We start from the raw sequence: 26592 nt of genomic DNA, 5'->3' as shown, positions 1-26592 counted from the left end.
GAGGAATTCCCGCTCGAAACGGCCGTACGCTCCTCCCATGGACTTACCAGCTCGGCGTCGTGATTCTTCCGCTTCTCTGTAGTCTGGGTTTTCGCGCACGTTCCGCCCACCGATCCGCCTTCGTTCCCTTTCTCGATAGGCGTATTCAGGATCTTCGACTCGGCGCCGTCGCTTGGCTAAGCCTTCGTCGGCGCTCTGTGCAGGATCAGCTCGACGCCGGTGATTGTATTCTTGTTTGGCCAAGCGGCGTGATTCCCGGAAAGCGGCCTTTTTCTCGGGAGTGCGGTTCTTCCTCGGTCTCCCCATGACTGCTACCACCGCCCGCACACAAGCAACCCCGCCTTCACACCTGCTACACGGAACGTTTGTGCCAAGCGGAGCACACGCGCTGCGCGCAATGTCTGGGCGCGGAGTTTTGCGAAGCTAACGCATAGCTGGTATGGGGTTGCTAGGCAACGCAGTGACGTCATAGCTCGGCGAAGTTTTGCGGCTCGCGGCACAACTTACGGTCGGCTTAAACAGCTCCGCTGTTAAAAAAAAAAAATGATCAGCATAATAAAATGAAAAGTTCCACAAACCTATATATTTCAACTAAATAAATATAGCCTGCTTCGACAGGGAGTCTGAGAAGGCTAAAGTCTGTCTACGTACATACGGTAGTTCGAATCCCACAGCATACATTAAATGACATACGAAAAGGACCTTCCACACGCACACAAAAGACACGATAAGGCCAAAACTAATATGCATAACTCATGCTATCGTTTCTGTACTATCACAAAAATATAATTACCTTCTTCTTTCTGGGGTTTTACGTGCCAAAACCAGTTCTGATTATGAGGCATACCGTAGTGGAGGGATGCGAATTAATTTTGACCACCTGGGGTTCTTTAACGTGCACTACAACGCAAGCACACGGGCGTTTTTGCATTTCGCCTCCATAGAAGTGCGGCCGCCGCGGCCGGGATTCGATGACGCGACCTCGTGCTCAGCAGCGCAACGCTTTATCTGACTGAGACACCCCGGCGGGTAAATATAATTACCTTTCAGATAATATATTGAGTATGGATTAAAAATGTTGCTTCTAATTATGACCTTTTTATACGACCGCACCCCTTCCCCTCCTGTGCCTCTCCAACAGCCCTATTACCGCTGGGTGATTGTCCAGTTCCCGTAGTGCGTTATCGCAATTATTCCATTAAAAGCTGGCTAGCGAAAATTGAAGTTTTTCTTTTTCGGTCCTTAACTTTGTGTCTTCGTTTCTACCTCCTGCCACCCGATTATTCGCCTGGCATGCTTAGTGAATAAACGCTGAAAATTCGTATTTTAATCATCATCATCATCATCATCATCATCATCATCATCATCATCATCATGATATCGATGGTAGTATTCACTGTTCGAAAATGCTGCTGTCGCAGGTGAATGAGTTTCGAGTTCATGAAATTGCTGGTGTCTTGTTTACCAGTGATCTGCATAGCGGTCTGGTAAAAGCAGACTATTCCGTAGAAACGTCAAAAAGGAACAGCTCGGCAGCAACAAAGCATTCCGTTCAACCGGAGCTAACTGTTTCAGAGCTAACTGTTCGGCGAAGAGTAGCGCTTCCGTACTACGGGCTAGCTATAACATTTCCGTGCATTCGTGAATTGCAGTGTCGACTTGGACATGCTGGTAATTGCGATATATATGCAAACAGGGGCAACACGACCTGTTTCCACCAAGTGCTCAAACGGATCGGCACCGGAGTGTAGTTGCATCACTGGGTCCATTTGCGAGGTGCGCACGCTGTCGCAGTTTTTAATCGAGAGACACCGAACGGAATGCGTTTTTGTTTTTGTGAAAGCGCGCGGTGCATCAATATTGTGGAAGCAGATGTGTCAGTTATTGCAGGTGTCTATGAACGCGCGGACCTGTGGCGGCTCCACCGCAACACACGCAGCAGAAACCTTGATGAGAGGGAAGGTTTTGATGTTGGGTGTTTTTTTGATGCGAAGGAGGTTCCGCATGCTTCGACCCGATGTATATCAAAGTTAAGCATGCCGAACGGCCGAAAGCAACAAGATATGCTGAACGACAACAGCAACAAATAAACAACAGTTCAAGTAGAAATGTAACTTAGGGATAGACTGTCCACGTATCATCACCTGTCCCTAGAACGTTAATAACATAGAACGTGTTCTGGTATTGCAGAAACGCAAGGAATTTCCAATACGCAGTTAACTTTGTGACAGACAGCAGTCACCCGAAAGATATAAAAAAAAAAACACGTTGTATAAACACATTGCTAAGCATCGTGTGACGGTTGCTATGCAGCAGGAAACGAGATGACAGAGAAACAGGTGAACGATGCACTGAGTTAAACACGCTAGCTCAGTTCGGGGAGCGTTCTTTATTTTTGCGTATAGACATGGAGAGAATATTTCGCCATTTCGCAAGGAAAATAATGACAGGTTATCTCAAGCGAGCTTTGTCTAGCGTAGCTCGAGCGGTTGACGCGAGAGACGCTGCGGTTGCGAAGCCTTTCTCCGAGATTCCCAAGATTCCCGGCCTGCCAGTGATCGGAAGTTCTTGGATGTACCTTCCATTAGTAGGTGAGTTAGACGAACTTGTCGAAAAATCTTCGGAGTTAGCACGTAACTGGCGTTCGAGAAGTTAGCCCTTGCTAAGGAAAGCTTGTGCGTTTTACACGGGCTTCTGTGCGCAAAAATTCGTTTAGTTATGTCGCGTAAAAATAATGACACACTAGATTTTTTTTTTACTTAACGAAAAAGTAAGAGGGGACATAGTAGAAAGTTGGAATACGCATTTGTGATGCGCTTTAATACGAATGTCCCAAATTGATGAGAAGATACGATTAAATCACATAACGGATATTGCAACGGCGTACTGGAAATCTGCTTTGCATATAAACACCCGACAGATTAAGCGGCACTCTGTGTACTGATGTATTCACCGCATTTGTACCGCGGCCATCTTGGAATATAATACACGTTGCCCACTGACCTTCAATTCGCAGGCAGGTACGACGTTCGCGACATCAACCACGCTGCCTGGGATATACATCGCCGATACGGGCCCATCGTGGCGGAACAGTTTGCCGGACGGCGGGTGCTGGTGCACCTGTTTAGGGCCGACGACATTCGAACCTTGTACCAGGAGGAAGGCCGTACGCCGTACCGCGCCGGGGCTCTGCCTTTGAAGCTGTACCACGAGATGCGGCGGGATCGGTACTTCGCAAACCACGGCCTGGCAAATGCGTATGACAGCGTTCATCCTTTGGCGATCGTTACACGTCATTGTGATTTGACGCGAAGCACTATGCACTTATATACGGTGTGAAACGGCGTCCAAGCCTGATGGCTTCCACCTGGCCTGTTTTGCAATGGAACAGTTGATCTTTCTCTAACGGTGTCGGCTTCTCGTACGAGGACACGATCGAACCGCCATTCGGTGGATTTCCGGTTCACGCTAATTTAGACGCTTTATAAGCAGCACCGCGAGCGTATTATCCTGCGCTTATACTATCCGGGGTGTTTCAGTTAACTTGGGCTAAATTAAAAAAAACATGCAAATGATACGTATATCTGGACAGAACGAGGGTAATGTTATTTGCGGTCGCTTGGAGATGGTGGATGGTAATAACTTTATTGAATTGTCCTGCAGTTTTGTCGACCCGGGCTCAGGTCTCCCACGACGGATTATTATTTTTTTTCATTCCGCCTAATTAGATATTTAGTCCTAATTAATTATTCAACTTCTCGAATATTGTAATTAGACGAAAGGTGTCATTGAGAACATTGTAGAGCAACATGAAAAACTACCGATACAGATTTCTGTTGCTCTATACGTGGTACATTAAAGTGCTTTTTGGAGCGTAAAAGAAGCCCGCGAATATACTCAAAATACACAGTTCGTGTGTATTCGCGGGCTTCAATTATGCTCGAAAAAGCAGTTTTATGTAGCACGTATTGAGCAACAGAAAGCTCTATCGGTAGTTTTTCATGTTGCTCTACAATATTCTCATTGACACCTTTCGTCTAATTTCAATATTCGAGAAGTTGATTAAATAATTAGGTCTAATTATCTAATTAGGTGGAATCAAAAAAGTATTTTTAAGTTTGGCTCAAGTTAATTGAAACGCCATGTATGGCAGACGACTGAGCTGTCGCATACGTGCTCATTCTTAATTCCTTGAACTTTTCACTTCCGTGTTATACGAAGTGATAACTTTACAATACAGAACCGTTCATCATGCTCTCCCCCCCCCCCCCTCCCCAGCGCGTTTCTTTTGTTTGCTGAGCCTTCTCTTATGAGTTCTATGAGTACGAACAAATAAATCATTTGTGACAACGAGAGCACGAACATTTTAAAAGTGTATCAAGTTTTATTTGCAGTATTCAAGAAATTTTAGTCAGGCACATTTTGTGGTCACCATATCGCCACTTCAAGTCATTCTCATTTGTTTGTAGTTTGCAAGCAGAACTTCTCAAAAGAAAAAAAAGGGAAGAAACACGCAAATTCTCTCCTTTCTCGTAGGGCCGGATTAAGAAAAATCGGGCCCTGGGCTAATGCTAATGTAGGCGCCCCTTTCCCTTTCTCCTCTTAGCGGTTCCACCATCCCACTGCTACACTACTGGAATGTACCGCAGGCTTCATTTTAACTGCACTAAATAAAAAAAAAGAATAAAATTGCGACCAATATGATTCATGAGACATTAATGCGTTAGCGTTGATTTTACAACACACATAACACAAACGTAGCCTGTAACGCGACTATCGGCATGTGCGACACGTGTCCATTCCATGGCCGGTGCTCGGCCATGGAACGGACACCGAGCTCTAGGCAATGGCCACGGGGGCCGAGCACAAAATGTGCCAGGGCAGCTGTGCGGGGCATTCCAGCGCACTGCACTCGCCGCCTCCTTTCCTCTTTCATTGGCGCCGTACACAAACCGAAAGTTCGGTTTTCGTTCGCATGACCGTTCTAATGATAGAAAAGCAGGCTTAACTAGATTCCCCATTCCTGAAGGCCTCACAGTTGCATTCAGGGCTCCGGCGGGGACTATTAAAGAGAAACAGTTGTTAATAAGTTAAAAATCCGATAAGGCCAATTTTATTACCTTTTTACGCTGGACTCTTTGAGCACATTTCAAAAGCAGAATTTAAGACGTGGCTCTACATAATCACGAGAAGACGAACGAGCAAAAAAATATTGCAGGGGCACCGGAAACTGTAGCAGTCAACGTTTCTTTGATTTTATTTACCTTGCATTACGCTAGCTCTTTGCTTTGAAACTGTGGCAAAAACCTAGGTTTCATCAGCCGCAAGTGTCAGGTGCGATTTTTCTCGTGCATTTCTTTTTGTTTGTCGTAAGTAATCCATCATCATCATGCGTTTATGTCCACTGCAGGACGAAGGCCTCTCCCTGCGATCTCCAATTACCCCTGTCTTACGCTAGGTGATTCCAACTTGCGCCTGCAAATTTCCGAACTTCATCACCCCATCTAGTTTTCTGCCCTCTGCGACTGCGCTTCCCTTCTCTTGGTATCCATTCTGTAACTCTAATGGTTCACCGGTTATCCATCCTACGCATTACGTGGCCTGCCCAGCTCCATTTTTTTTTCTCTTAATGTCAACTAGAATATCGGCAATCTCCCTTTACTCTCTGACCCACACCGCTCTCTTCCTGTCTCTTAACGTGCGGCTTAAATTTTTTTTGTGCGTTCCTTAACTTGTTCTCGAGCTTCTTTCTTAACCTGCAAGTTTCTGCCCCATAAGTTAGCACCGATAGAATGCAGTGATTGTACACTTTCTTTTCAACGACTGTGGTAAGCTCCCAGTCAGGATTTGACAATGCCTGCCGTATGGACTCCAAGCCAATTTTGTTCTCACGATCAGGGTCCCCTGTGAGTTAATGACCTAGATAAACGTACTCCTTTACAGATTCTAGAGGCTGACTGGCGATCCCTTCCAGGCTATTGAACATTAACATTGGACCGTAACTTTGGCGTGAACTGCAGTTTCACGAGGTACAACGTTCTGACGTAAGCTCTAGAGTTATTGATATCATTTGCTTTTCCTTTTCATCAGTGATGAAACCCCTTCCTACGGGCGCACGTTTGCTTTGAATAGTTGGCTATCTTGGAGGCGGGCACCGGCCCCAACAGCACCGCCGAGTGGTGTCATGCCGTAACTGCTTCCTTATTCGCATAGCCTCCGAGATCGGCTGGTGGACATTGCGCGCACAGCCTCATCTTGGACGCCAGGGTATTCGCTTTAGCCTCCCCAGAATGATTGCGAAGCTGGAAACCATCTCTCGCATTGAAAGGAATGTAGAGTGCAACCCCACGTGGCAGCCGCTTTTAATCTCCTCGCTCGCGCGCAAATTTTCTCACAGGCAGGGCGAGGAGTGGCGCCGTATCCGTTCAAGTACACAGCCATTCACCACCAGGCCACAGACCGTGCTCTTGTACGCCGACGCCATGGACACCATCGCCGCCGACGCTGTGCGCCTCATCGGTGCGTCGCGAGACGGCACGGGCGAGGTGGCCGACTGTCACCCCCTCATGAGGAGGTGGGCGTTCGAGTGTACGTACGGCTCTCGACCTGTCATGTAGGGAAGTGTGAGACCTGGCTAGTTGGTAATCCATGATGATGTGCAACTGTGGTAAGTGGGACAGACTGGCAGATGCCTGAATTTGAGAGAGGGGTTTCTTGATTTACCTTGTAATCAATGTGGCTGCTCTTCGTTGTTAGAAAAGATCCCAATAACATCTAGGCCTGTAAGTGATAATACCAGGGCTATAACTGAAGCCACGTCGATTGCTAAAAGTAAATGCGTCAGTAAACTTTCGGTGACCTTGTTCGAAAATGAACTTTCTTACCTCGAATGCACAGTAGGTGGTGCGCCGTCTTAATTTTTACGTTATTGCTTCTCAAAGACTTGATACGTCTTTTAGTTTTGGCAGCATGCATGCGCAGTTGTGATGGTTGTGTTCACGTGTGTTAGGGTTATATACATGTGTGTTTACGATGATAATGTTCAGTTGGAAACCAGCTCTTGTGTCCATCGTTTCATTCCATCTTTTGTCCGCAGTTGCGCTGTGCGCATTATCTGTCATGTAGTATATACCGTCAATATTTTTGTGTACCGCTTAACTATGGCACCCACTTTGAATGCGTGAGCATCAATTCGGAAAAGTTTTGCATTAGTTACGGAAGGAGAAGAAGTAGTAGTAGTAGTAGAAGAAGAGGAAGATTTCATATTCGAGAAATGGAAGGAGGCTCGAAACAAAAACGAAAGCAGTTCGCTTCAAGAAGCTCGAACCCCATTTACGTGGCAGTTGGGCATGAAAGAAGGTGTTTATGTCGACACATGTACTTGTTTATCTTTCACCGGTGACCGCTTTCCGTTAAAGTCCGTTTCGTCATTCAAAGTTTTGCGACTGTTTTCTTCAGCGTCACTACTACGTGACAATATCTCAAATTCTGGCCAGCAACATTTGAGCACAACCAGAATGATAAATTGCTCAGGCTAGAAAAATTAGAAACCCAAGAACAACACTGGCTAATTACACCATTAATATATATGTTTTAGACACACCAAGCGGATGTGTTCTAAAGCTTAACGCACCTAATGCAGTAACAACAGTACGACCTAATTAACAATTTGGCATTAGGAAAACATTTTTATAGTTGCGTTGCTTTGCGAGTTTCTATGTTGCAATTCAGTTCTGCGGAATTGCGCCAGTTGGAGGAAGGCTCATTAAGGGAAAAATTGACACCCACCCGTATGTAGCAGGAAGCTACATATGAACTCCCACACGGGTTTCTCGGTCATGAGGCTCCATGGTTGAAGAAAAATTCGTCCTGGTGCGGGACAAATATTTCTTCAACTACGAAGCTTCTAATATAAGACTATGGCTTCTTATTTCCCAACACTTATTAATCGACCCCAGAAACGGGGACACACCGACGTCTCTTTTCAGTTCGTCGACGAGAACATTGCGAACTTTCCTCGATACAATGTCATACACAGCGCGTTCACCGAAAAGAGAATCAAACCAATATCTCCATTTCCAGTGAAAGTGCCTCACCAATGAAGTCACTAAATTAGCCAGCGGTGAGCTTTTTGCATTCTTGATAAAACTTATTATGAGTGCTAATGCAATCTTGTCTCATTAGGAAGTATCCCTGTCACATTTACTGCACTCCACTCATTGAATACCGTTGGCGGTGTAATCTCTGATGAGGAACATATGAAACAGACTGAAGCATAACTTTTAGAAGGTCGGGCAGGCCAAAATGTAACTAATGTCAAGAGAATCAAGATCAGGCGCGAAAGCAAGGAAATTATGATAAACCACCGTATATTGACATTTCCGTCACGTCCACAGTCCATCAAGAAAGGCTATGTAAGGATCCGTGCCTAGGCCCTGCATACCAAATTCCCGGCACTGTTTCAAGTTGCTGTGATTCGACCATGGGCATGTTGCCGAGGGCGACCTGGGCATGCTGCCGAGGGAGGCTCACCTGCGCAAGATGTGTAGCGCATGACCGCCCCACTGACAAATGAGATGAGACACCACACTGCATCAATAGTGACGGAGAGCACGCCGCCTATTCAAGATCCTGTCCTACAAGGAAGAAAGAAAAAGGAACGGGGAGACTAAAGGTAACAAGAACTGTCCCATTGAGAGAGGCGAGAAAATCTTTTTCGCTCGTGCACAGTGCGGGCTATGTCGAAGGGGCGCGACATGAAACAGCGCCACTCCGGCCTTCAGCGGCCGCGCGAGCCACACACAGTGCGCGGCGGTTGCAACACCCCCGCCTTGTTGTGATCCGAGCCTGGGTTCGGACTCAGGTGTCATACAGAGGGTCGCTTGAGTTCGCTGCCGGAGCATCTAAAATATGGTAGCTGGCCTGGCCTATTCGAGGGCGTCACACTAACCTGGCTAAGCGGACCCATGCTGTCGTCCGTATCTATCATCGATATCTGCTTGTTGGTGAGGAGACGAGTTCAGGAGGCTGAAGGAAACGAAAAGCGTGTTTATTTTGCACATTTACACAACTGGCTCTAGATATGGGAGCACACTCCATGTAGGAGCACATTACATGTCTGACCACGCACGTCAGCGCACAATCAACACCAAAGGTGCCCGCTTTTAGAACAGTCGTTTACCCTTGGTAACTGAACGAAGGAATTTGACGACTGTGTCTTGGCCATTAATAACGGTCAAAATGTTCGAAAAATCCCACCCATTTTCCCACCACCTTGCTGGACTCCACCTCTGATGTCCAACCTTCGAAGCAAGTACGAGGCAATCTGAAAACAGGAGTTCACGCTCTTTCCACGAACGTCGTGGAAAGAGCGTGACGGCCAGCTCTTCGTGACGGCCAGCTTGTCAAGGTTATGGGACTGGCCTTCGCGGTTGTTACCGCATCCACGGAGGGCGCTGGTTGTCGTCGCCTCGAAGTGTCGGGCTCCGTCGCCGTCTAGGTGGGAGCTGATGAAGGGGCTGCCTCCTGGGGAGGACCCAAAGGTTGCGCACGGCTGTTTTGGGACACAATAGCCCCTAGTGGCAGCAAGCAGTGCTGTGCTACGTCGTTCAAAAAAGGGCGATGAAAGCTCCAAGTTGTTCATCCCTAAGGTACTTGCAGTAGTAGTGAGGCCTGATTAGCATGCCAGTTTGTCCAGACAGCGGGTGCCTAGGCTATCATACAAGGCAAGTGGAATTTGAAAACTTTATCAATGCGGTTCCACATACGTACCTTACGTTGCACTGGAACATATCGAGGCTCACAGGGCCCTGCATGGTTCGCGCTGTTATGCAAAAGGGAGGCGCAGTGAAACCTTTTAATTTTTGTCAAGTGCGGGCTTGTTAAATAGGAAAGAACCGAAATATGTAACGCCGCACGCTGCGGACAATCCCGACGTCGACCCACACCTACTTCACTTCTGGGAGGCCAGGCGTGGACTTTTGAAGAGATGGAAGAAGCAGAAGAGAAACCGCAAACTCAAGATCCGCATTGCCGCAGTCTCGCGGCAGGCGGAAGAGTATGCTGATGAACTCGCACGTCAGAACTGGAATCAAGTGTGCGACCAATTACAGGGAACCCTCAGCAACCGAAAGACCTGGGCCACTCTAAAGACCCTTCTGGCGAAGACGGAATCACGAAATGTCACGGGGCAACACGTACAAAGACTTATACACAACTTCCAGGGCACCGAGGAAGAAGTGCTCGAAGCCATCACCGGGAAATGCCTCGGAGACGAACAACAACGGAAGGCGCGGCCAGTCATTCACCCGCAGTACGAGGTGGAACCCAATCCGGATCTAGACCAACCTTTCACGAAGTCGGAGATCATGGCAGCCTTAAAAATCTCACGAGAAACACGACGCCCGGCAGGGATAAAATTAACAACAAGACCCTCCGTAACCTGGACGACGGGGCGACGGAGAGTTCACTAAAATATATCAATTAAAGCTGGCAGACCGGCAGTATACCGGCTTCCTGGAAGCACGCGGACGTAACCATGATCCCGAAACCCGGCAAGCCCGTCAAGATACAGAACCTGCGCCCGATCTCTCTCACGTCGTGCGCGGGAAAACTCTTCGAGCACATGGTCCACAATCGACTCTCGCCCTACCTGGAGGAAGGGGGGCACCTGCCGAAAACTATGTTCGGTTTCCGACCAAACCTCTCCACCCAGGACATTCTACTTCAGCTAAAAGAAGAAGTCATCGACGGCCTCAGCACACGCCACAAGAGTGCCATCCTGGCACTCGACATGAAGGGAGCCTTCGACAACGTCTCACACGAAACAGTGCTAAACAGCCTACAGCATACCAACTGCAGATGGCGGACATACAACTACGTCCGGGACTTCCTGACGGGTAGAACGGCGACCATAGGCCTGGGGAACCTCAGGACCGAGAAGTTCCAAATACCGCCCAAAGGAACCCCCCAGGGGTCGGTGATCTCCCCGTTGCTGTTCAATATAGCGATTAGGGGATTGCCGAACTTCTTGGAGAACATCAGGGGTATGCGTCACGCAATATATGCAGACGACCTGACCATATGGACGTGCACGGGATCGGTGGGCGAACAACAAGACGGCCTGCAGGAAGCCATCGACAGGACCGAGCATTATCTATACCGCTGCGGTCTTTCATGCGCGCCGGAAAAGTCGGAGCTCCTGATCCTCAAAAGGAGGACAAGAAGGCGGCCTCCGCAGGAGACACCAGACCCAACATTGACCCTACATGGAGTCAACATACCCAAGGTGGACGTACTCCGTATTCTGGGCCTCACTTTCGAGAAGGACGGTGCCGGTCTCGCGGCCATTAAAAAGCTGCAAGCGACAGTTACCCAAGTCGCGCACTTGGTACGAAGAGTGACTAACAAAAACACGGCCTGAAAGAGCAGGACACAATCAGATTGATAGAAGCCCTGATAATCAGCAGAGTCACTTACGGCACCCCGTACCTGGGTCTCAAGAACAGCGAGAGAGGCAAATTGAACATCCTAATACGAAAGACCTACAAGCTGGCACTGGGGCTTCCACCGACAACGTCGACGGAGAAGCTACTCAGCCTGGGCATCCACAATACTTGGGAGGAACTAGCAGAGGCCCACAAGACGAGCCAGATAGAGCGACTCAAGCTCACCAGCACGGGCAGGGACACCCTAATAAGACTGGGCTACTCAGTCGAATATGAGTCCAGAAAACAGCGGGTTCCTCTGCCCCTGAGGGAGAAGATCACGGTGGCCAGCATCCCGAGAAACATGCACCCTGAATACAACAGAGAAAGGAGGCGAGCGAGAGTGCAAGCTCTACGTAAGGCCCACGAAAGATCAAAACAAGGAGAAGTCAGATACACCGACGCGGCAAAGTACAAGAACAGAGCGGCCCACGCTATCAGCATGATCAACGGCCAAGGACAAGAGGTAGCAGCAGCCTCGGTAAGCACTTCAGACATCGACTGCGCGGAAGAAACGGCGATAGCCCTGGCAGCCACTAAGGGCAAGCGAGAGGAAGATCACATCACAGTCATCACGGACTCGCAAACAGCATGCAGAAATTACCAAAAGAGCCGCATTTCGAAACAAGCCCTGAGCATCCTCGAAAAACTAGACAATTTTCAAGACCTGTACATTGCCTGGGCCCCGGGACACGAGTCCCTGGCGGGTAATTAAGCGGCTAACGCTGCTGCCCGAGATCACATTCTCCGGGCTATCCCACCGGGTTCACGAGCACCCGCAGACCAACATGATAGCGTCCCGAAAAGATACTCCGATATCCTGAGTCATTACAGACTGGGCAGGAGGATCTACCCACGCCCGCATCCCAAGCTAACAAGAGAAGAGGCAGAGATCTTCCGCAAACTACAGACCGGCTCATTCCCGCACGGCACCCTGCTACACGCCATGTATCCTACGAGCTATACTCACAAATGCGCCTTCTGGTCTGCGCCCAATACCCTCTACCACATGGTATGGGAATGTCAACAAAACCCATCGACACCACCCGTCACCGGACCAACCGTCGAGCAGTGGGATGCCCAGCTGACAAGCCCGAGCCCTGAAGACCAGCATCGCCTGGTGAGTAGGGCCAAGATATCGGCTCAGGCCCACGGCATCCTGGACTAGGGACGCCGCCCACCTCGGACGATTTTAGCGTCTGCTCATTTCCCAAAATAAAGTTTATTCCTCCTCGTCCTCACACGCAATACTTATTCCTCCGTAGACTTAAGTGCTTACGCCGTATTTAAATATTAAAATAAGTGAAAGCTTGGGTAGGCTCAACCGTCTTCTGTCCATGCTGCCAAGTGCTGGTCGTAGAGGCCTGTGGATGTGACCTCGAGGGCGACTCCGCATGCGCGTCCGAAGTAAGCTTTTGCACTGAACCGCCGTCTTTGCGACATTCAACATCGATCCTGTCCGCTTTCTGATCGTATCTATAAAGCCGTACTCATAATCTCTCGCGGCAACATAATTCTGTGAAGCCTTCGCCATATTTGATGAAGACGCCTCGCCATTTTTATTGTAGACAAAGAGGTACAGAACATATGCCTCGGCGTCACCGTACCAGGGGATACGAGGCTATCGCAGGCCAGCTGTGACGTGAACGAAATTATCAGAAAGTGACAGCTGTTTACTGTCTGCCATTTACAAGTGTTGTAAGTTGAGCAGATATTGCGGAATCTTTACGTGAGCCTCAAGAGCGCACGTGTGAAAGTTTGCGCGCAGAGGTAGTCGATTCTTGGCAGCAACTCGCGTGATCACGTGCTAGCTTCTCACGGTGAATGTCGACGTTAATGCGATTAGCTTTGAAGCAATGTAACGACTCACCGTGTGGCCACCAGCGAAACGCGTTATGTATAAGCGGTTTATGCAGTTGGGCTCCTGTCTCGCGCTTCAATCTGGACACCATGTGCCATCCAGTGGCGCTGCTGCGATGCTTGGGTCTCCACGGATCGAAGCTGTTGGGCAAATAAAACCCAAGAAACCGCGAAGATGCGATGCGTCGGCTCGCATCTAACCCAACAAACCTGCGCGTGACACCGGGCCCACTGGGAACCACCGATGTGCCTGCCGTATGCGTCGACGAGCGCTACCCAAACCGCTCCCAATAAGGGATTAGGGAAGCAGACATGTGCATAAACATTCTCTTGCGGCAGCACAAAGGGATCGCCTAGCGCTATCGGTGTCCTGTGCGATGTCAGCTACTCCACCCGTTGTTTGGGCGAGTAAGCGTCTCCAAAAGATTAGACCGGAGCGCAGAAGCCCGCGCCCACCGCAAGAGAAGCTGTTTGCGCGCTAGACGACTCAACAACGATGACTCACTTCCCCATGGGATCAACGACGATGACGTGCCCAGTCTTGGTGACTGGTTTTCATCACCTGCGTCCTTACAACCGCCAGGGCCAGCGTCATCGACTACAAATGCTAACTTAGTGCGTGCCATGTCGCAAGCGGCACCGGAAATTTGCAGCGTGGCCGAGTGTAAAGGTGAAGTGCACAAAGCAGCGCGTGCAAGGAAGAGGAATGGAGGGACCGAAGAAGAAGAAGAAGGAAAGAGCAGCTCACATGGACCAACGCTGATCATCTGTCCCCCAACATTTACGCCTCATTCATTTGGTATGGGCACCAGGGCACATGGGACTCACATTAAACGCGTCAGCAGATTCCCTAGCTGCGGCAAATCTTAAAGACTCGGTATTGAATATCCTAAGACATGCGGCATACATGGGCAAAATTTCTGTTAAAAAAAAAAAAAAAAAAAAAAAAAACATGCCATAGGTATAATGCGTATTAAATCACCGATTTTCAGCACCTTTGGTTCCTTTGGCGCAGCACATGGTGTCCAACAGGAAAATTTGAGGGTACGTTTAAGTGAATGCGTTGCGGAATACCAATGCTTAATATTTATTCCCACAGGTTTGGTTTAGCAACTCCCCCCCCCCCCCCCCCCCCTCAATGTTCTTATTCCAATGAACCTGAAACTATGGAACCATTCTTTATAGAGTGTCGTAGGTTCGACGTGCACTGTAAATGACTTCTAGAAGATCCTCTTCACCAGCTTGCATTGATCATACGCGTCCAGTGATACGGTTTCTTGGGGAGTCGGAACTAGGACACTGCAATTGGAACGTATATGCCATATTTGGTTTTGTAAGTGAAACAAAGAGAGTGCGATGCAACTTTTATCATTGTATTTTCCTCAATATGAAAATATAAATATTAACGTCAAACTTTAAATTATTATATCATGAAAATTTATATTAACAATTAGTATTCAATAAATATCTCATTCCTAAATTGCAATATTCTATTTAAGTTTTCCTCCCATCTTACCTATTATCGCCCGATTCATTCAGCCCCGTTAGTGGGTTGAGCCATACCCATAAGCATCAAATCAAACCAAATCTGCCTGCCTTGTCTTTTTCTTTCAATATATATATTGAAAAGATTGCTATAATACCTATGGGACGTGCTTTCAATTCCATCCAGCACCGGAGACATTTCAAAGCTGTTCTTGCCATTAAAAAGCAGCACATATACCCAGGGCCACATACCCAGTGACCCGAGTTGGCCTCACGGTTGGGTTCCATGCTCGCTTGCTTGCACAGTAGCTCTACCAATTAGACCATGGACTAGCAGGGGCCCATGTTGGCGAGAAAACGGTTTTAGACCTGGACGGAGAGGTAGATGGACACCGGAATGTGCATGAAGTATCTTGAGAATGCTAATCGCGTTAAATTGATGTTGATCTATTGCGTTTTCTTTGTTCAACTTTAGCCGGGATGCTTGTGTGCCTGGACCGGAGGCTGGGAGTCCTGCAGGATCCTCTCGACCCTGAGTCAGACGCAGCCGTGATGATGTACAGTATCCAAACAGTGTTTGAAATGTTGGACACTTTGGTCACCGGTTTTCCATTCTACCGCTACGTCACGACACCGTACTGGAGAACGTTCGTGCGCCGTGCAGACGCTACTACAGAGTATGTACTCAGTTGGGTCTTGAATTCATTCGAGTGGTTTTTCAAGGGTGACAGGTTGAGCCAGTCGGTTTTCCATGACGTTTTCTTGTATTGGCGCAGCTCCGAATGCGTGAAGGAAACAAGACACAAAAAAATATGGGTTTCATGTTTTCTTCCTTCGCTGTCAGTTGCGCCAATTTGAGATAAATGTTTTATCATTCGATGTAATAATAGATTCCTTAACTTTTCTTTAAGTTTTTTTAGGACAGTTTGGTATGGTAATGGCAGTGTCTGCTGATGACAAATTTGTGTTAGCGAAAATGGCCAACAAAAGAAAAATGGGGACAGTGACATGGCACATTATGCTTTAATTCTAGGTAGTTTTGTTAGGAGGTGCGTCAAAAACAATCAGACAAATGCGATATCTAAAATGTAAGTGGTGAGTCACACTTTACTACAGTGAAGAGCTCTAAAGATGCAGGGTGTTTCATTTTAGCTGCACCAAATTTTAAAAAATTGCCTGTGGCAGATGGCACAATTATAATCCTTGATCTAAACTACTAGATGAGGCGGTCATTACTTCCACGAGAAATCAATACTACATACTCAAAAATAAGCACTCAATAAGTATCAATCCACGAGCAATCAATACTTATTGATTTCTCGTGGATTTATACTTATTGAGTGCTTATTTTTTAGTATGTATGTTCCTGTTTTTTTCCACCCCTGTATTTGCCCAAATGAGGCTGACAGTATAATAAAATGAAATGAAAATAATTATTTTGCGGCACATTATTCAATCTGCGAATTATAGGCGCTGAGTTCGCAAGGTGATGTATTCAGTTGGAACGAATTCTCAGGGCTGAACCATCTTCGAGATATTAATTTTCAATGTGTTCGACGAAATGAATGGGCGTTCCAGTTACCTTTTTGAGGAAAACGCTGTTTTATGCATTGAAGCCCAAAAGTAACTGGAACTCCTCCTTTCCGTGCCGTGCACATGTTGCCTTGACATGGGACGTTAAGGAGGGTTCCGGAAGGAGAGCATGCGCGCGGCGCGCGCAATGCTCGGGAGAGGGAAAGAGAAAATGAGAGCGAGATAGTGAGAGAAATATACTGTAGCAGCACCAGCGAGGCAACGCACAGAGCTGCTGCCGACGCCGCCTGCGTTGCCTAGCCGCGCATGTGCCGAAGCAGTAGCGATGACGTCACCTTGCGTTGCCTAGTAACCACCGGCGCACGTGCGCGATCGCTTCGCCCGACACAGACATGGCTCCGCTGAGCACCCGCCAGCTGCGCGCTACTGCGCATGCGCCGTGAAGTCATCCCGGCGTGTCGTTTGCTGCGCGCCGTCCGTACACTGTGCATAGCTTTCGCCCAGCGTGCATGCGCTTGGCCTCGGAGTTTGCCATAAAAGGGGCTGCGCCTAGTCGTGTCAACTTTCGCTACATATCGAGCGGCTTGCCTCCAATGCGTTCGGCGTCGGAAAGCAGCAGCGTTCTTGGCACTGTGCCAACCTTGGTTAGCCTGCCTGCGTTTGTGGCATGCCAGGAACGCTGTCGCTCGTAGACGCCGACGCGTCCTGCGCTAGTCACGCTAAATGTCGCGAAAGGGAAGGTACCTCCGAAAATGATCGCTCGAGAATACCTTACCTACATGTGTAGGTTAAACCAAGTTAAGACCTAGCAGGCAACCAAGTTAATACCTAGCAGTAGCAGCCAGTAAGACTTGAGGATCGACAGTTTCACTGTGCCTAAGCGTTGCACGACCGGATGCAATCTTGCCCATTTTTTACACTTTTCTCTTCCCCATGGGTAAGCTAGGCAACTGTCACCCTTCCCCTTCCTTTCCTTCTCATCTGTCTCTCTTTTTCTCAATGCTTTTTTTGCAGGCGTATGTTTAAGGTGATTCAAGCAGCTGCCGAAGAAGCCGGCCAGAAGCACAATAAACACAATGCCACCATTCTCGGCTACCTACAACGGGAAGGGCGGCTCACGACGAAAGAGATTTTCACGTTCATGATGGACTTCCTAGTCGGCGCTGCCGAATCGGTGAGGGGAACCTTAATAGCATACAGATGACAGTATAGGAGCATAGGCTGTTACAGGAAAGCTGCCAACCAGGAATTTAGTTTGCGCTCTACATTCCGTGTGTCAGGTCCAACGATCTGTGCCTCTCTCTTTTCATCAGTCCCATGACTACAGAAGTGCGGACTAACCTCTCGGTTGATGCAGAGCAATCGTAGGGTAAAATACATGAGAAGGCGCTGAATTGCTAATGGCTTGAGCCGGTCACTCTTTGCCGAACAGATGAGTAAAAGGACAGACAGATGGTTCAATACTGCGCGGATGTTTTGTCAGGTAGCATACAGTAAGTAGCAAATATAGAAAAGGTGTATACTGAAGAAGGCTGGTTATATATTGCACCCGCCGCGATGGCTTAGTCAGCTAAGGCGTTGCACTGCTGAGCACGAGATCGCGAGATCGAATCCCGGCCGCGGCAGCCGCATTTCGATGGAGGCGAAATGCAAAAACGCCCGTGTGCTTGCGTTGTAGTGCACGTTAAAGAACCCCAGGTGGTCAAAATTAATCCGTAGCCCTCCACTGCGGCGTGCCTCATAATCAGAATTGGTTTTGGCACGTAAAACCCCAGCAATAAGAATAAATAATGATTATAAATTGCAAGATCATGGGGATTGATGGAAAGTTTGCGACATCCAAGGTTGCGACATCCAAAACGTGCCAAGCTGCAGTATGGGAAAAGTAAACTGCGTGAAAGGTTTAGGCGGCAGGAAGAAATACACGTCACTTAAAAACGCAGCTTCTGCGCTTCGTCGTATGCGTTTCTTCCTATATTGCAGTTTACCCTTCTTTCAGTATGAACCAACTAGCCCGATATATCTTATTACTGTAGGTGGATGCCGCTTTCGCATGGTATCACTAATTCGGACTATAGGGCAAACGCCAGCGAGCGTGAAACACGCGCAAGCTGCCCGTCCGCACGAACTCAAAGGCTGCGGCGAGGCGTCTGCAGTGGAGCGCGATGGGGCAGCGCCGCCATCTGGAAGCTGCCCAAGGAGTGGAGACAGCGGCGGTAAGCGCACGGGCGAAGAGTTTTACAACTGAAGCTATAGTCTAGTAGCGTTGGGCCTCCGGGTATGCATCATCGACCCCGACAGCCTGGTGGTGGCTGTGGTGCCGATTCCGCGAGTGGCGAGCCGACAGTTATACGGCATGGCAAGTAGCGTTGTCCCTGTTGGCTACGTTGCTACGTCATGGAATATAACTGCGGTAATGATATGTCCGTGTCTTATACGGAGTCGCCATGAATGCAGGAGGCAGATCACTGCTAATGACATGCGTGAATACATTAGGGCATAGTTGCTATTTCGGTCGCGCATTACCTTGAGTACGAGTGCTATAAATCGGACAAGGTTTGATTTCACGTCAGATGCATTAATTATATTGCCAGTGTCTACGATTAAAATGTTCACAGCGCTATTTTATTACAGACTTCAACAGCGGCAACCTTCAGCCTGTACTGCCTGGCCATGAATCCGGATGCCCAGGAAAGAGCGAGGCAGGAGGTGGTGTCCGTGCTGTGTGGTGCAGCCGACGGCACTTTGTCTGAAAAGTACCAAAAGCTCTCCTACGTGAAGGCATGCATCAGAGAGGCTCTTCGGTGAGTACGAGTATTCAAGACTGCATTGCTGCAACAGTGACGAGATAAAAGTGAGAGGAGAGTCGCCCAATGTCTCTCGCGTCCAGCCTTTCGCGTAAGATTGTTAAACCACATTTGTCGCGCCACTGTCGCGCTGCTGAACGCTGCAGTATAGTCGTGAATGCCGACCAAGTGGCGCAGACAGCATAAGCTCAAATGCAAAGTATCGGTACTCTCTTAGCTCATGCAGCCACGCAGTAAGTATGGTTGATGCAATGTGTAGAGTGACTTGTTTCAGTAACGAGAGCAGTCAGGTCCGATCCGTTTGGTGAGTCGTTTTATTATTGACATATAACCGTTTTAGCGGCTCGAGGTGGCGTTTGGGCAAGGAATCCACCAAACCCATTGATTAGTACGTCCGGTAGTAGGAATGAAGGAAAAAAAAGGTGTAATTTACCATATCTACACTGGCCCCTGGTACTTAAGCCCACTCCATCAGGAGCATATTAAACGTCTGCGTTCACATCAGGACACGTCAGAACCACCCTTACTGCACCACACGTCACCACTGTTAATACCGTCGCCTTTCCTAGGAGTCTGGACTCGGGAATCTTATATCGGTAGCTCGGCCAATGCCAATCGTTGAATCGGTCGCAACATCCCTCCCATGTTGACCCACCGTTCCGTCGGGCCCGCCTCCAATTACGCACTCCCGCCCCACATTCTCAAGTACGCGTGTCCACCTGGGAAACTGAGCTCGAAGCTGTTCCCACGGTTTTGGGCGACGATGGCCCCTTTTATGAATTAGTGGGCTCTGCGTGGCGGTCCTCTTGTCAGGATCAGGATTAGGTAGTAATCTTCACGGTAATTACCGTATCCACGAATGATGGTGGTTGTTGATGACTCGACGCGAGATCCTTTGTTAACGCGTCACAATGTATGACATGCCCGATGGCTGTCACTGCGCGCGTGATGAATGAACCGCCACGTGGGAAACGTCCAAGGTATGCACTTGTACGGGTTGAGAAGTAACACTGTGCCTAATGCAGTCATGCAAATATTGCTGGCAACGCACACCCACACACATAAGCACGCACTTCGGATACACGGATACTTGCTGAACAATGGTATCACTGAAGTGGGCTTATTCCCACAAAGCATCTTGGTGTGGCGAAGCCGACTTTCATAATCACTGAGTGGAAGCTGCGATCTCCATGCACTCACACATGGGGAGCTGCTGAAGTGCACCACAGGTACCATCGGAAACAACGCTTGTCCTCCCCACGACGTTCGATAAGCCTCCGTGATGATGACCATGATGATAGTGATGATATGAGGAGTACTGCGCTAACGTAGCGTGGTGAAGTACCAACTTACCCTTATCGAAACCTCGTTGTAATATAAAAAGCCCTAAACGTTTACGATTTATGCTAATTTGGGGGATGAGAGCTATGTAAGTTCACTTGGGTGACAAACAGTGGAAATTTTGAGCTTCATTGAAGTGCTGTATTTGAAGTCCTTTCTGTGTGTTAAGTCACTAATTATTTTGTAACACTTTCAGGGAGCCCGTAGTACATAGCGCACAAATATCTTATATGCTCTTTTATCATGGAACCACTTCGATTTGAGGGTTCTTATTACGTACACTGAAACTTACTTTTCCAGAAACCACTGTTTACAGTTCTTTATAGAATTTGAAATTCTTGTATTTTCAGGCTGCATCCAATTGTACCGGGTGTCCATCGCAAACTGGATCATGATGTAGTGATGTCCGGTTACATAATACCGGCAAACGTATGTATTTTATCACTGATCTTAAGGTGTCGACCAACACTATTTCCAGCGGAGAAAGTGAAGACTTTTTTGAACGTAGGGAAACTGACAAAAGCCTCTCCAGAAACTGGTGCTTGAGTAGCATGTGACGCTACGCTCATTACTGGCATCATCGCTGTTACAATTTAGCTATGCGTAGCCTAATTAGAAGTACCATTATTCGGATCAGAAACGCCATGTGCATATTCTGTTCATAGTGATATCAGTGCATGTTGTGATGAATGCAGGTTCGGATTATAAGAACGCGAACTCGCCCGAACCGCGCTCATCACGTGTCCGGGTAGTACCCGGGTGTGGGTTCCTCGCCCGGACGGCTAAGGGGGGCAGAGGACTTTTTCCTGTCATCACCCATTCGCGGAACACCGCTGCCACTCCCGCGGAATGCTTCTCCATTAAAACATTCCAGATACCAGCCACTGCTTGAATAGACGTACGCAAAGCTTTTGCGTCCACTACACCACCGCCACGCGTGGTTGCTATAGTGGTATGTGGTGCTACCTATTGCTCGTTGCGCTATTTACACTCCGTCTGACAATGTCTTTTCAGTGAAGCAAAAGGTATGGGGCGCGTGAGCCAATCAGATGAGCCAATGTGAGGCTGTGAGTCATGTTCTGAAAGTAATGTTCTGAAAGTGATCAACTAGGAGAAATCAGACACCGCTCTAGACTGACTGCCATGAACTTAATCAGTTTTAAGAAAGTAATTGCGGAAATCCGCAAGGTCAGGTTAAACCAGAAGGTAGAGGTTTGTAGAAATCCACATACTGCCCATCGTCACCGAGCCTGCTTAGCGGCATCGGTGACCGACGGCACGTGGACATACCGAGTCAAAGGTGTCTCTAGCATTCTTGATTTGAATCACCAAGCAGCTGTGATAGCGATGCCGGTGCTTTATGGCTAAGGTGGCATTTCTTCAGTGATCTGCACTGCCTTGTTATAACATTAAATAATGGTCACAGACTCTGATGCGGACAGAGCCTTACGTAGCCGGGAGGCTGGAGGAGAACTTCACAAGGGCCTCTGAGTTCCTCCCCTGAGCGCTGGCTCCACTCGGACGAGCAGGCCTCGAGTAAGGACAAAGAAGCCTGGATGCTGCATCCATTTGCGTCACTCCCGTTCAGCGTGGGTCCACGTATGTGCATCGGGAGGAGGATCGCAGAGATGGAACTCTGCTTGCTAGTCGCTAAGGTGAGAAGACGCGGTACAAGTTTATCGCAGTTGGTGGGCCCCTGTTAAATGCCTATGGTAACAACCTGATTGGTATACGGTTGCTGCACTTCTTTTTTTCTCAAGTTGTTGTCTTTATACAGTTGTTTTTATATGTTGGTAATTTCTGCTTCTGTCTTATGCTTTAACTGTCTTCGCTTCATTCTTTTTATTTTGCGTGCAGATACATTTTCTGTTGTGCAGGATTGACTAACTAGGAGCATGTCGTTGTACAGTTCATAGTGCCGCGACATTTCCGGGTACTCATTTACATTGTTGTATTTTATTGCTCACTTTCTGTACAAAGCCTACAACAATAGTTATTAAATAAAAATCCAGAAATCACGCATTTCAGAATTTAGGCTCGTATGCCATTTATGATATTCATCCTGATCTAAACTGTAATTTACAGGAATCTGATTTAAAGTACTTGAACCTTTTGAAGCCATCTAGGTCATTAGGGTCATTGGACGCATTAGGCATGTTGTTAAATGATTCTGCATCTTGTAGAGCGAAGACCATATTTGTCTTTTATGGGGTTATAGGACCATTTCAAAGTGAAAATTAAAAAAAAATATTTGCCTCCTCCCTCCGAGATTAGATCAATTATCTAAACACCAAACAAGCCTGTTTATTTTTGAGCCTGTCAGTTGGACGACCCAGTGCGAACTGTATTGTCACTACGTTGCCAGTGCGAGAACTGGGAACGTACAGTGGAAATTATGGCCCTAACATTGAAGGCTGCATGTTCTCGTAGGAGTGCGTGAGCAACTACAACAAGTGGGAAGGAACGCTAATGCAGGCGAATGTTATATTTTATTCCGCAGTCACAACGCGAGTGTGGTAAAAAACGTACGAAGATGAAATAACGAGCCGGGACGCCTGAAAAGAAAGCTAGTCGACCTGCTTAAGATGAAGATTGGTAGCCAGCTGGCGGCTAAGAAAGAGCTTGCGTGTCGCGTTCAAACGTCAACCAAGTGTTACGTTGCGTATAATCAGGATGTGATCGCAATCTGTCGTAAGGTCGACGACAGCGTGACTGAGACGGAGACGGACAAGGGGGCTCGTATTGAACAGAGCATCGTCGATGACGCCTTCAACCTTTTCATATGTGAGAACTGAGACTTGGTAAACGCCATTATCAAGGGGTGTCGCATTAGCGAAGAATCATCGTATTGCGCAACCATTCAGCAGGATGTCAAATGCAGTTGCAGCACACAAAAATAATTGCATGCTAAAATTGTTCTTTCTACTTCTTACGCTCACATGATTTTTACTGCAACATTTACATATTTGAGTATTGATGTCTGTAACAGCCCAGATTTTATTTCACGTTGTTTTCATCCAGAGCATGATAATAACACTCTTTTCACCGCTAAACTTATGGCCGATTGCCCGGAGTGGGTTGCGACATTTCACCAAGGAACAAGAACATGAAGAAGAACACAACGCGAAACGATGATTCAAAGAAGCCGGAAACGACGCATCAACGCGGATGCCCACAGGGCTCTTTATTTATCGTTACTGTGAACCGCCGTGGCAAAGCGCAGGGAAAGGTCGAGTGCTCGAGCAATTCACTTGTTGTCGCTACTGACGTCTTTGTAACCGTTGGCAAAGCCGTATTTGATTGTGTGTATTCGAACACGGTTCCTTACGTGGCATCGATCGCGATGAGGCTCAATTGCTTAGCTCATCGCAGTTTGTAGTGCCCCACAAAACTAAATACCGAAAAAAGCTTTATATTCGTGTAACAAACCCGAATATAACCTCGAGACGTGTTCTGGCCGGAAACTTACGAAAAAGTACTCGTGTTATGTTCGTTAAAGTACACTTATACGACCCGCCAGAAAGCGTGCACATATTGCCTAACTCAGCTTAGATCTCGCAACATACAATCTGTATATAATCATTGATTGTTGAACTGATAGTAAACTGAAAATAAAACTGAAACCCTTGGTTGTCCTGGAGATTGTGCTCCACGGGCTTGATTCTAACCTCCAGTTCTCACTGCGGCCTCCGTTCGCTTAGCATTATTTTTATCTTCGCGTGCTCAATAATCTCAATGCAATGCAAACCTGTATTGCGGTGAAGCTTACCAAAGTACATCTGCCATTTCGCTACGCATATACGACCCTTGCCGTAATTTTTAAGAAACATGGTACGAGAAGCCCTTAGCTGAAGACACATGAATAGTATAAACATCAAAGTAGTTTTTATAGCACAAAATGGGTGAGGAAGATTGTGCTTCAACATCTTTCGAGAATAGTAGTGGCATCAGACACTGAAAAAAAAGAGCAGGAAAAGAACAGTTACTTGCAAGTAGACGTCAATACAGAGTACGTTTCCGAGCAGTTATTCGTTCCTAAACAGTACCCAGCACCACCTAGAAGGGTGCACTGTCGGAGCTCATGGAGCGCAGTTAATATTCACTGACAGGAGCTCTCGTGGTGATTTCAGGTGCTGCAGCAATACCGCGTGGAAAACCACCACGGAGACATCGGCTTCCAGTCCAGGATGACAAGCCGACCAATGCGTCCGGCAAGGTTTCGCTTCGTCGAAGTGGAAAAAGCTACATCCACATAAAACGCACACCGCGTTTTCTCAGTAGAGGCAGACCTACTATGCCGGCTCACTGTTTGTGGCGTTCTGATGCCGAGGAGATGAGGTCACCGGTCAGATACTCCAGTGACTGAAGGCGGAAGGCGATATGCCTGCGCAAGTTAAGAAACCTTATACTCCGGTCACACGGAGCGTTTTAGATGGCAATAGAGCCAGATCAGGGTCGAAATCCTCGATTGCGTTTTTTTTGTGCTAGCTGTGAAAGTGAACTAATGGTTGTCGAGAAATTCGATTCCAATGTGGCTCGACGGTGATCGAGTGCACCATGTGATCGGAGTATTACGCAGTGAATATTTTTTTCAGACTCTCAAGTTGTGTGACACGGGGGCGCAGCTTTGTATTTTAAACATGGGTAAATAAATCCGACATGCATTTCGCTTTTCCCGAAAAAGTAACGAAGTGTATTTTCATGCATTTACATTTATTAATGCTGCCTTATTTAACTGAGAAAGTAATGTGACGCACGCTGGTATGGCTTGCATCATCTTACGCAATCGTCGGCTGGCAACATAAATATAACTTCCTCCGACTCGCTCACAAAATATTTTTTTTTGCTTTGTGTCTTACTCTGACTCAGATTCAGCAAGATTTCATTCAGCAGGGCTCACTTGGACTCAGACTAACTAAAATTCTGGTCAGGTGGGCTCCCTCAGACTCATACTCAAAAGAATAGTCTTCAGCCGAATTAATTCGGTTTCAGACTTACCACAGTTCTACTCAGCCTGTCTCACTCGTACTCACTGACCAGAATTTGACCCGGGCATATCTACTTGGCCTACAGACACGCACAAACTCAGGCTTTCTCGTGAATTGAACAAATCGATTATTAAAAGTCTTTCATACGACACTAATATATAGCGCATGCAGAATGGTTACACACGAAAAACACGAAGGAAAATATATGCTCAAGTGTCTTAAACATACAAGAAAGTTCCATATTTCCGGTGCATCACACTTTCTTGTATGAAGCAATCAAGTATCACAAGGAATATTGGGAGCCCTGAAAGTATTTTGCTTAAGGACAAAATGAGGGGTAGCGATCTGTAAAAAATAATGAAAAATAAGATTTATGTGTTTGTGCATGCATGCGGGTGGAATGTACGCGCTTGCGTTCGTGTGGCGCCCGTACGCGTTTTTGTTAGCTCAGGATAGGACTCGGTCCTTCCTTTCGGGCACTGTATGAAGGCCTGCCTCATGAACGAAAGGGGACGCCGCTAAATCTGTGCGCAAAGAAAACATTACTTCAAGAATGTCACATCTTAACTACGATTCACAACAGCACAGCAGAAGGTCCGGCTCGCAGTCTTGCTTGTCTCTCATGCGATCGTTACCATGCATTCATTCTCATATCATCGTGATAGTGTAGTGGTCGTTCATAGTCATTATTGCTAGCTTCGTCATTAGATTCACGTCATGCCGTGACCGTCACGCTGGAATGTTAAGTACGAGAGAATGTGGTTGCCTAAAAATCTATAAATGCTTACTTCTTGGACAACACAACGTTTGGACTAAATTCAGAAGAGGCTGTAGCCATGTGCACCGAAATATTTCAGAGCAATACTCTACAAGGTGTATAACAGACGTCCTGTTCTGTAATCCCTCTTAGTCGACGGGTAAATTATTTTTAAGATGCAGACTCACAAGACCGCACAAAAAGCAGAGCCTTTGTGCGACCTTACAGAATCCCAACATAATTTCCAGAGAAGCTGTTCCTGTCGAGCAGTTGCAGTAGAAATTTTAACCGCCTGTTATAAGTACACACTTTAATGATGTGCCCCCGTTTGATTT

The 26592-nt window shown here is 47.5% G+C and overlaps 1 protein-coding gene across 1 annotated transcript; it reads left to right on the top strand.

The window, feature by feature from the left end:
* Positions 1–2369: 2369 nt before the first annotated feature.
* On the top strand, positions 2370–25341 carry LOC119463659 (probable cytochrome P450 49a1). Its single transcript, XM_049656285.1, is given in 10 exon segments — positions 2370–2591; positions 3017–3257; positions 6398–6588; positions 15307–15508; positions 17379–17538; positions 18999–19168; positions 20863–20941; positions 21939–22015; positions 22017–22167; positions 24643–25341. Coding segments are annotated over 10 exon segments (1545 nt in total). The 5' UTR covers positions 2370–2443; the 3' UTR covers positions 24769–25341.
* The last annotated feature ends 1251 nt before the right edge of the window (positions 25342–26592 follow it).

The sequence above is a fragment of the Dermacentor silvarum genome, chromosome 9 (genome assembly GCF_013339745.2).
Source record: "Dermacentor silvarum isolate Dsil-2018 chromosome 9, BIME_Dsil_1.4, whole genome shotgun sequence".
Lineage (NCBI taxonomy): Eukaryota > Metazoa > Arthropoda > Arachnida > Ixodida > Ixodidae > Dermacentor > Dermacentor silvarum.
The sequence above is the reverse complement of the archived record's forward strand: the minus strand, read 5'-3'. Positions and strand labels throughout refer to the sequence as shown.